The sequence below is a fragment of the Hevea brasiliensis genome, chromosome 1, assembly GCF_030052815.1.
Source record: "Hevea brasiliensis isolate MT/VB/25A 57/8 chromosome 1, ASM3005281v1, whole genome shotgun sequence".
NCBI classification, from domain to species: domain Eukaryota; kingdom Viridiplantae; phylum Streptophyta; class Magnoliopsida; order Malpighiales; family Euphorbiaceae; genus Hevea; species Hevea brasiliensis.
The window spans coordinates 116595059-116607384 of NC_079493.1; the positions used below are offsets into that span (position 1 = coordinate 116595059).

The window sequence follows — 12326 nt, forward strand, 5'->3', positions numbered from 1 at the left end:
TAATACAATAGGGTTAGGCACACATTCTTAGATACAAAGGTCAATGTCTAATCACACCTTCCCAGATATACAAGTAATTATTTAATCATCCTAATTCAGGTACTTAACTTTCTATTCCTCTGGATACATGAATATAGTTTATTTTATCTTAATTATTAATTATAGTAATTATTTAGAAAAATCTTACATTTGCCAACACTTTAGACTTGATTTAGATATTTTTGGAAGGCAAAGGAACGTGGCGGAGGTATTCTGCCAGAGCCCACATGGGAAAAATATTCCTATATGCCGAGTAGTGTAACATACAATTCCTCATGAACACTCCCATTATTTCCTGCCTTAAATTCATAAGCATGTCAATAGTAAACGTTTGAATATGAAGAAAAAGCATACTGTAATTTACTAACACATGTTGTGGTTCTTCTCTTTCTCTAATATTTACCTTTGCTTATTTAATATAATGTCCAATTGAAATCCTATTTCATTTTAAATCTCCATCTATTAAAATACACTCTAAAAGGAAAAAAAGGTTAAGATGGAAACGCAACAATGTTTGATTGTATACCATACACGTATATATATGTTCAATTCAATGAGATATAGACCTGTTGTGGATAATCACCAAGTTCTGTCTGCGAATTGATTAACAACTTTGCAGCGCGATGTAGAGGTTTAGGGTCTCTTTGGGCCTATCATATTTGTACATGAAAATATAGAATTTACTCTCTGAGTTTGAATTGTGGGATAAAAACAATCCAGGAAGAGATTGGATATTAGATGTTTGAGTTACAAGTATAAACTGACACCTGTCCGCCATGAATCAAACCAATCATAGCCAGGGCAGTCTGTACCAAATTTGATCGGCTACCCTCAAGAGGAGTATATAACTGTAACAAAGTATACGCATGGTTGGTGAAGAAATAATCAAAGGCAGCACCTAATTTTAAGTAAAATCCAAAGGGGCTACCTTCTTTGGGCAGGAAAGGTAACTTTCTCCCCATCCACCTGTGGGGGGTGGGGCGTGAGGCGAAATATCATCCATTAGAATTATATAAAATGCACCAGGTAATGCCCAGGAAAGATGGTGGAGTCACAATGGTCTCACTTAAGTACCACCTCCTTAGACAGCATTTCCTAGACATGCACTTCATACAATCCTAATAGAATCAAACCACTGGTAAGTACCGTCTTCCCATAACACTACCACGGTACTAAGGATTTATGCCACGAAGGCATAGATAGACAGGAGTCGCCACCCGGGTAATAACCGGGACATATTCAGTGTTTCTTCCGAGGGTCATGGATGGCAACTTACTCCTTGCAGAGTTTCCACAACCGTCATTACCATAGCCCAATGTCTAGGTTCGGGATAGTGGGTACGTAAGGGGAAGGTGTTAGGCACCCCTTACGCCTGGTCTAACCTCGTTAATTCGAGTGCCAGTCCTCTACTAATGTTTCTAGAAGTCTTGTTTATTATTCTTTTATTAAACTTTATCCTAAAAAATGCAATTCTAATCCTACACACGCAAGTAATTCACAAAAAGGGTTGTTGTTTACACACAATTTTCATGCACAAGTAATTCCTATCTATGGGGTTGCTAATTATTTAAATGATATTTACCAGATGACTAAAATTAATTTATTATTGAGAATTTAATTTAAAAACAAATTCAATTGCAAATAACCCTACGTTTCTATTTAACCTAATTAATTAATTTTCACCAAGTTACCCTAAGGATAATTGAACTAAGTTAATTATGTACATGTGTAATTTATTCTAATATCACATAAGGCCCAAACAATCACAACCTAATAAAGATTTCTAACATGCAAATTTATTTTACAATTACCAAGTATTAAATTAAATTTATTTACATGCCAATGTTAGTTTAATTTACAAACAAGATTAATTTTAATTTACAAAGTATTTATTTAAATTAATTACATGCAAAAGTCAGTTAAATTAAAAACAAAGTTAATTTTAATTTACCAAATAAAAGTTCTATTATTACTACAGTTTCATGCCAATGGTTATTCAAGAAGTTTTAGAGCTACTTACTCGTTGGTAAATGCGCTTGCCATTGGGGCAAGCTACCCTTAAAAAAAGGTCTTCTCTTCTAGTATGGCAATGATATCCCTGGCTTACTCCCGTTTAGCTCCATATAAGCTCCACGCAAATGCCCTCTTTGGTACTTACCTTAGGGCTACTTACCAATTTTGTTTATAATAAAAAAAATAAAGAAACTAAAGAAAATAAAAGAAATAAAGAAAATATTAATAACAATTTACATTGGATTCTAACTCTAGTCTCCTAAAGGGTTAAGATTCCTAATTAGTTACAACTACCTAATGGTCTAAGTCTTCTAACATGATCCAAACACTTTATAACACTTCTTGAATTAAAAGAATACAGAAAATAGATCAAATATCAATTAAAACCTAAGAAAATACAAGAACATGCATAAATATACAATTTTCAAATTCTGGCAGATTAACAGTAGCAAGAAATTCGATTTTTTAAAAATAGTTAAACATGCCCCAAAATCATAAAAATTACTGAAGATAGCCTACATATCATACAATAACATAAAATTTATAAATCAAACAAAACCCTAGCCGAATGATCTACATAAATCGTAACTCTTTTAAGTAACAGAATCGTACTACTTTTTTGTAAAATTCATAACTCATTAACCACAAAAGATATGAATGCAAAACCAATTGGAAAAGATTCATAAGATTCTAAAGTTAATTTTAGACACTAGATTTGCACAAAAATATTAAGGAACAAGGGAGATATGGGCTCCACAAGTCGGATATCCTGCAAATCAGATTTTACAGGAACCCTAACTTCAAACAGCCATAACTTACAAAATATTAAAGTTTTTTTAGTGATTCTTGAGCCTAAAATTAATGGAATTTCGTATAGAATATAAATATAATTTTTACAAATTTTTTACAGATTCAGAAAATAAAGAAAAATAATAAAAATATGAGAGACAGAAACTAAACATGTGCAGAGTTGTGTATCCCCTCAAATTAAACATGATTACATGATCAATATGAACATATAAAATAAATTGAAGACAAAGTGCATAGAATTAAAATATTGTGTGGCATAGATCTTGAAAAGAAAACAATAAAAACTGACCTTTTAGAAATCTTGTATGAAAATCTTCTTGAAGAAAAGAAAAAAAAAGGAAGAACTCAGAGTCTTGAATATCTCTAAATTTCCTATAGCTCTAAATTTTCTCTTCCTCTTTCCTCCCATCCTCCTCTTCTTCCCTTCTCTAGTAGGGTATTTATAGGGTTTTGGAAGAGAGGTGTGATAGGGTTTGGAGTCTTAGAATGATAAAGTTTAGATGACTTAAACAACTACGATTGCAGAGTTCGAATAAGACTGGGATATGGGTGAGGTGTTTCAACCAATAGGAAGACAGGAAAAAATGGAAAGCACCAATAGGGAGTGAGGAAGAGAGTGGGGCCAAGGAGGAGAGAGATATTTTGTTATTTTAATTTTTAGAAAATAATTAAATGGGTCCCATTTAAAATTTCTAACTAGGCTTTCTTAGGCCCATGGAGCCCAATTAAACTTAATTAGATCCATTTAAAAAACTACCCATATTAAATTTAAACAAAATAAAATTTTATTTAAATTTAATTAAATTAATTTTCTCAAAACTTTATTATTATTTTTATTTTTTCAAGATCATGCCACGAAATTAATAATTCAGCTCAATGCCTCCAATTACATCTTACAGTCATATAATTTTTCATCATCGGGTTTCCCACGGCCTCAATGCACATACTCATCACAAAATAAGGGTCTACAGTTTGCCCCCCACTTTGGCGAAAGTTGAAATCAATGCGAAAGCATTGCTCAAGTTTCATCAAAGTGAAACTCGAATTTTTAATAACTATGAAACATTGGCTATGAGGATCAAGTATATCTTGCTCGGTCGACATACTCTATATTATGAGACTAGCTACGGTCTCATAACAGTAATAACTGTGTCATGTGAAAAATGAGTGTATCTTGCTCTGTCGATACACTCTGCGTCATGAGACTAGCTACGGTCTCATAACAGTGATAACTGTGTCATGTGAAAATTGAGTGCATCTTGCTCTGTCGATACACTCTGTGTCATGAGACTAGCTATGGTCTCATGACAATGGCAACTGTGTGATTTGAAATGTTGTGGATTCGTATTTAGGACCGCAGTCCTAAACTACCTACGTATCCCCCTCATTATCCTGAGGAAGAATCAGACCCACTCGTAGTTCGACACTTGAAACTGTGGTGATGCATGTTGACATGTTGATGCGTGTTCTTCTACGCCTTACACAACTATGCCATATGCCCTAAACAACGTCTAAGGACTTACCAAAAAAATATCTGTCATGAAATGTTGTGGGTTCGTATTTAGGACCGCGGTCCTAAACTACCTACGTATCCCCCTCGCTATCCTAAGGAAGAATCAGACCCCCTCGTAGTTCGACAATTAAAACTGTGGTGATGCATGTTATTCTACGCCTTACACACCCACAGGTGACATGTTGATGCATGTTCTTCTATGCCTTACACAACTATGTCATGCGCCCTAAACAACGTCTAAGGACTTACCAAAAAATATCTAATTCATGATTTGAAAAATTAGGATGACTAGGTCTCATAACTCTTTTTGTGATTTTTGTGCTTCTTGTATGCTACTTCCTATCATGGGCATGCTGATTTTGCTAGAGATTCTAAAAAAACTTAGTCCTCTGAGGGACCTCTTTTTACAAAAACTTTCTTTTAGCCTCTAAGTTTTTTAGAAGAATTGTTCACCAAAAAAGACTTCCTTAAGGTCACAATACAATTTCTCTCTGATTTTTCTTTTTCTTCTCTCCCCCCATGGTTTCTGCCTTGACTCATTTCTCTTCCATGAACTCCATTCTTTGTGCCCTAACTTTTGCCTGAAATGTCCTTTCGGATTTTCATCTCAGCGGGCTTGCTCTAACTTTTGCCTAAGTGGCCCTTCCGGGTTTTCCACCTAGCAAGCTCCCTTTTTTTTTTTTTTTTTTTTTTTTTTTTGAAATTAGACAATTACCAGGACATTCATATCAAGCACCTATCTTGTCATGATAATAAGACATAGATTAAATCAAAACAACGCAGCTTCAATTACTTAATCATTTGATGTATCCCTCAAGACACAAACATTCACGATCATAATTAAATAAAACCCATTCCTAGTCAATGCAATAAAAATTTCTTTATTTATTCAGGTACACCATTACTCCCTCTTACATTTAGTTTTGCTAAATTTCTAACCTTTCAAAGTTAGAAATAAGCTTTATAACCTGTCGAATGGCCTTTTAGGTTTTCCATCCAAATCTTCTCTCATCTCTCCTTTTGCCTAGACCGACTTTTTGCAGTCTTCAATCTAGCATTTTTTTCTTTTCTTTTTTTCTTTGACCCTTACTTTTGCCTAGACTGCCTTTTTTGTAAGTTTCTGACCTAGCGGGCCTATCTCACACAAAGTACCGCTTGAGCTTGTCTAAGTTGATCGGTTCTTGAAATTCATTCCCATCCGTGTCCGATATTCTTACAAAGACCTCCCGACAAGATCTTTTGACTATGTATGGACCATCCCGCTTGGCTTAAACTTTCCTCTTGGATCAAAAGGGATGGGCCGAGCTTGTTTCAAGACCATGTCTCCTCTTTGATCTTTCTTGGCTTCACCTTCTTATTAAAGGCTCTTGCTATCTTCCTTTGATAAGCCTGCATATGATACAAGGCTCGCATCCTCTTCTCATCAATCAAAGCTAGTTCTTCATATCTTTTCTGGGCCCACTCATTTTCTGGAATCTTAGCTTCTAATATCACTCTCAAGGATTTGACCTCTAGCTCAATGGGTAGCACTGCTTCAGTCCCATACACTAAAGAGAATGGAGTTGCCCCTGTGGATGTTCTTGTAGTAGTGCGATAACCCCAAAGAGCATAAGGGAGTTTCTCAGGCCAATCCTTATAGGTTTCAACCATTTTTCTCAGAATGGTTTTCACATTCTTATTTGCTGCTTCTACTGCTCCATTAGTCTGCGGCCTGTATGGGGAGGACTTGTGATGCTTAATCTTGAATTCGGTAATTAATTCTAAGAAATCACCTTTGAACTGGCTGCCGTTATCTGATACTATCTCATGGGGTACCCCAAACCTGCAAATCAAGTTCTTTCGAACAAACTTACTTATCTGCTGGCCCCTACTACTTTATAAGATTCACTTCAACCCACTTGGTGAAATAGTCAATTGCCACAATGATAAATCTATGGCCATTAGAAGCCGTGGGAGAAATCTTCCCAATAATGTCTATGCCCCATATTGAGAATGGCCACGGTGAAGTCATCTTGTAGAGTTCATCGGACGGTAGGTGATTCAAATTCCCATGGATTTGGCACTCATGACATCTTTTCACAAATTTAGCGCAACAAGATCCATGGTAGACCAAGAATAGCCCAATCTTAAAATTTTGCCCGCTAATACCCTTCCGCTCATGTGAGGACCACACACTCGCATGTACTTCCTCCATTATCCGCTCAGATCGCTTTTTGTCACACACAAGAGCAATAGTCCTTCAAGAACCTTTTGTAGAGTTGCCCTCACCAAAGTGAATCGAGTGGCTAATCTACGAATTGTAGCTCTATCCCTACTATTGATCATTGGTATTCTCTTACCTCTAAATATCTTCTTATGTCCTCATACCATTTCATCTCATCTTCTAGATCTAAATGTGCTATTATTAACCCTTCATAGCATGGGATTCTACTCCTCATCAGGATAACTGGCTGGGTCAACTTCTGATTACCCTTCTCCCATAAGGATGCCAACGTGGCTAGAGCATCAGCCATCTGGTTCTGAGCTCTAGGCATGTGCTTCATTGTCACTTCCTCACAGCTAAATAATAGTTTCTTAGCATACCTGTATGGCCTCAACTTTTCTTCTTTCAATTCCCATTCACCTTTAATATGGGAAACTACTAGCATTGAATCTCCAAACACCTCAACTTTTTTAGCCCCAACAGCTATTAATGCCTCTAGGCCACAAATGCAAGCCTCATATTCTGCAATATTATTAGTGGTTGGAAAACATAGCCTTTTTGACATTAACAATTGTTCTCCATTCTTGCTTCCAAAACTACCCTATACTGGCTCCGCTCTTATTCATAGCCCCATCAAAGTACATTTTCCATGGCTGGACCTCTACTAGCTTGAGACTCTCATCCGGGAAGGCTGTTTCGACTTCTTCCTCTTCATTAACTGGATTTTCAGAAAGAAATTCGGCCACTACACGTCCTTTGATGGTTTTTCGAGTCTCATACACAATATCAAATTCGCATGAGGGACCAACCATTTGGCCAATTTTCCAACTAGCGTTGGTACTTCAAATAGGTACTTTAAAGGATCCATCCGGATACTACAATAACTCGATGGGTCCAAAGTAGTGCCTTAACTTCTTAGTTGCCCATACTACACCTGCATGTGTTTTTTCTATTAGTGAATAATTCTCCTCATAAGCAAGGAGTTTCTTACTGATGTAATAGATGGCTCTCTCCAGATTCTCTACTTCTTGTGCCAACATTGCCCCCAGGGCCATGTTTTCCACTGATAGGTAGAGGATTAGAGGGATGTTAGGGATGGGTGGTGACAAAATTGGTGGATTGCTCAGGTACTGCTTTATCTTTTCAAATGCCTCTTGACATTGCTCATTCCACACCACTGGCTGATTCTTTCTTAGTAGCTTAAAAATTGGTTCACAGGTAGTTGTGAGCCTAGCTATGAACCTACTGATGTACTGTAATTTTCCTAAGAAACCTCTAATCTCTTTTTGTTCTCGTTTCCTGCATCTCCTGGATTGCCTTCACCTTATCTGGGTCAACCTCAATCCCTTTTCTACTGATCATATGCCCTAACAGCTTGCCTGAAGTGACCCCAAACACACACTTGCTAGGGTTCAGTCTCAATTTATACTTGATGACCCTCTGAAAGAACTTCTCTAATGCCTCAAAATGTCCCTCCTTAGTTGGGGATTTTACCACCATGTCATCCACATATATTTCAACTTATTTGTGCATCATGTCATGAAATAACACAGGCGCCATTCCCTAGTAAGTAGCACCAGCATTTTTTAGCCTAAAAGGCATAACCTTATAACAATATGTTCCCTATTCGGTGATAAAAGCTAGCTTTGTTTTATATATTAAACCCATGAGGATCTAATTATATCTCAAAAAACCACCCATGAAGGAGTACATGGCCATGCAAGTAGCACTGTCAACAAGCACATCGATGTGAGGTAATGGGAAATCATCCTTAAGAGTAGCCCTGTTCAGGTACCTATAGTCTACACACATCCAAACTCGCCCATCCTTCTTAGGAACTAGCATGATATTGGCTAACCACTCGGGATACTCAATTCCTTCAATGAAACTATCTTCAATGAGCTTTTTCACCTCTTGAGCTATCTTTTCTTCCCATTCCGGCCTAAGGCGACGCTTCTTTTGTTTTACTGGCCTCATGTTAGGGTCTGTGGGGATCTTGTGTTGCACTATGTCTCGATCAATTCCCGGCATATCTTTATAAGACCAGGCAAATGCTTCTTGGTACTTTATTAATAAGGCTATAAATTTATCTCTTTCTTTTTGGGTTAAATCTTCAGCTAACTTAATATCTTTAGGATCATCGTGTACCCAAATTAATAGAGATTGATTTTAATGCATTAACAGAAACAGATTCTAAATGATTATGAATGCCATGCGTGTAGCCATTAGGATGAACATCAAACAAGTAAGCAAAAGGACTAGTCATATTATTTATTTTTGCCTCAAAATTGTCATCAAGTACATCAGAAATAACAAGATCAAGATTACCATCGTGAGCATTACAAAAGATGACTCAAACTTAGGGGTGTAGGTCCAAGTGCTTGGCTTCCATGTAGACCTTAACTTGATGGCATTGACCTCTTGTTCTAATTCCTCAACATGCGGCAGCTCCTGGTCATCAGTCCATGCAATTGCGCCCTCCCTGATAAACTTGGTGGGCTTGAGTCCTCTTCATCTTGATTGGTGATAGCCCACCCATATCTAGTGATCGCCTTTATTTCTGGAAAAGTCACTAAGCCATTAGCCCTTTTCCCAAACCCATGCCAGAAAAATTTCATCTCTTTCATCATAGTGGCCACCCTAGGGTCCATCCAGTCTCCATAGATCCCAGCAACTTGGAAACCAGACAATAGTGGTACCGAACCATCCACTTGCAACATAGCTACTTCCCCATCTCTTTCGGCATTGACAGTGATTACACCATCTTGGTGTGGGATCTTGATCTTTTGGTGGAGTGTAGAGGGGACTCCACCTAAGGGATGGAACCAGATTCTACCCAACAGTAAGGAGAATGTCATGGGGATGTCTAGCACAGTGAACTCAACTTCAGTCTCTATAGGCCCCACCTTAACCATAGTCTTGAATACCCCTATCACGTTTCTCTTTGAATCATCATAGGCCCTGATAACTAGATCAGAACCAGTTAGTTCAGACATAGAAATTCCTAACTTTGGCAAAATCTTCAGAGGGCATACATTGATGGCTGACCCATCATCTATCATCACACAAGGCACTTTCCACCCTCCAACCTCGGCGGTCACGAACAGAGCCCTACTATGGTTTCTCCCCTCAGCTGGGAGATCATGATCAGAGAAAGTAATATGACCCCCATCTTCTATAAGCACAACTTTGGCAATCTCTTCTGGAGTTATCTCTGTGGAGACCTTGAGTACACTCAGGGCCTTGGTCAGTGCGGTTCTGTGTTTTTCTGATGCCAATAGCAATTCCCAGACCGTTACACTAGCCTGAGTCCTCTTCAATTGCCTAAGGAACTGATCATCCTCTTCATCTGTGTCCTCTTCAGCCAACACCTTGGCTTTCCCTCTCACGTTGTCCTTCTCCATGGGTGGATCAGGATAATATCTACCACTCTTGGTCATGTGGCTCACTCTACTATTTTCCTCTGCGTCAGAGTCAACCCAAACATCTAACAAACCTTCCTCATCACTGGAACTATCCCAAATATCAATTGCCATTACAGATCGAGGTTCATCAAGCTTTTGGATAGGTTGGATAAGATTGAGAATTTGGTCAGGATCAATTGAGGTGGTTGAAATCATGTAAAGTCCTGGTGGAGGTGGAACATTATGGTTGGGCATTGGGTTGGTGCGTGTGTTGGGTCGATTTTCTGGGTCAGCTATTTTCTTAGCATCGATCAGGTCCTGAACTTCATGTTTTAGCCGAAAACATCTATCAGTGTCATGGCCATGAGTTTGATGGAATTGGCAATATAGGTTAGCATTGTAATTGGGTGGCAGTGGGTTTGGTGGTGGTCTAGGTGCCAAGGGTTGGAGGAGACCTCGAGCTTTGAGTCGCTCGAAGACTTTAGATAGAGGTTGGTTGAATTGAGAGAACTTTCTAGGGGTGCGGGACACGGTTTGAACCTCAATGACTTTGTTTTCCCCAGTAATGTTGCCAGCTGACTGGTATCCTCCCCTCTTGGGCTGATAACTCTTCTTTTCATTGTTCAATACATCCTCCACTAATACCCCAGCATCATATAGCTGTTCAAAGGTAGCCAAGGGATAATAACAAAGTTTCTCATAATAACTAGGCTGCAGACTTTTCACTACCAATCGCACTTGATCCTTTTCAGCAGGCCTATTGGTCATCTTCATGGCCTTTTTCCTCCATCTCAATAGATACTCTGAAAAGGTTTCATTTGGTTTTTGCCTAGTGGTCTCTAAGTCTCTCAGGGTAACATCTAAAGCTGTATTATAGGAGTATTGTTGCACAAATCTCCTAACTAGCTCTTCCCAATCTTTTCTCACAGTGGCTTCTAGCCCATGATACCATGAAGATGCAACCCCTTCTAGTGACATAGAAAAGAACTGAGTGACTTGGTTCTTAGTCAAACCAGTTGTTTTCATGACTATAAGATAAGACCTGAGGTGGGTTTTTGGATCACCAGTACCATCGAATTTAGCCAAATCAGGCATCTTGAATTTTTCAGGTAGATTTCCATCCAACTGGATGTCAAAGTCATCTGCATCTAACAGCCCCATTCCAGTAAATTCAGCTTGCTTTTTCACCGGCCCAAGTTTTTCCATCATCTCAGTAACAACTCTAATCTCCTCACTTGTCCCCTTTTCTTTCTTTTTGGCCTTGTCTTGGAGATAATCTTCTTCATCCCACACATCATCAAAGGCTTTCTTTTTATTAGTCTCTTCTTCAGGCCTTTTCACCTGAACATCACTAGGCCCACCCATCTCTAACTTCTTCTCAAAGTTGGCCATGATTTTTCCTTCAAGCTCAGCCATCTTGGCATTCAAAGCTTCTTCAAGCATCTGTCTAGACATGACCTTAGTGTCTTCCATTTTAGCTTGTGCAGGTGTAACTCTTACTAATCTCTTTCCCTCCCTAACCCAAGTGACCTGATTAGAAGTCTTCTTGATGTGTTCTAAAGCTATGTTTACTACAAGAGAAAAAAAAAAAAAAAATACAAGGTTTTAACATCTTATGCTATGTACAAATGCAATGCATGAATGCATGAATATGCACTTTCATTTTTACCTTTGCCTTTACAAAGCCAAAACTAAACCGTACTAATACGACCAAAACTGAACCAAAACCGAACTGTATAAACCGAACTAAAATCGGACCAAAGACTAAATGATAAACCGAAAAGAATGTCTCCAGAACTGAATCTTCGCCCCCTTATACCTTCAACTCTCACGTACAGGGTAAGAAAAAATTCTATCCTAGGCTATGGTACACTGGACACACCAACAGGGGGTGGTCCAGGACGATCCTTCCCTCACAAACAAAGGATTTATATCCTTAAAGTTTAACCATAAGTAAGCATCCTCTTGCTTACCATGGGTTTTAAAATGGACTTGGGCCTATACACACATTGGGTTTATGTATAGGCCTAGGTTCATCTTAACTACCACTAGAACTTATGGTTTGAACAGTAAGGATACGAATCCAGCACAACAAAAATCTACGGGGTACCTAGGGTTGAAATCTATGGCTCATGGGCTTTATTGGGTAGGAAAAGGGTCACCCATGCGAGAGCTTGTCCATTAAGCACAACGGTCGGAGCTGTGGCTCTTTTATATACTCGAAGGTACGGGCATGGGGTGCTAGCTTTCACCAATTCGTCATAGCTCGAGTAGAACCATGGTCTCCTTGGCTAGTACTAACGAGGCTAAAAGGGTAAGGGTGATCCGTGTGAAAGTGTAGTGC

The 12326-nt window shown here is 38.5% G+C and overlaps 1 protein-coding gene across 1 annotated transcript; it reads right to left on the reverse strand.

Moving 5' to 3' along the window:
• Positions 1-6696: 6696 nt before the first annotated feature.
• Positions 6697-7390, reverse strand: LOC131183494 (uncharacterized). Its single transcript, XM_058154239.1, has 2 exons — positions 7186-7390; positions 6697-7100 (listed from the first exon to the last, which is right to left on the reverse strand). Exons 1-2 carry the CDS (start codon positions 7388-7390, stop codon positions 6697-6699), a joined length of 609 nt encoding a protein of 202 aa, XP_058010222.1.
• Positions 7391-12326: the final 4936 nt, after the last annotated feature.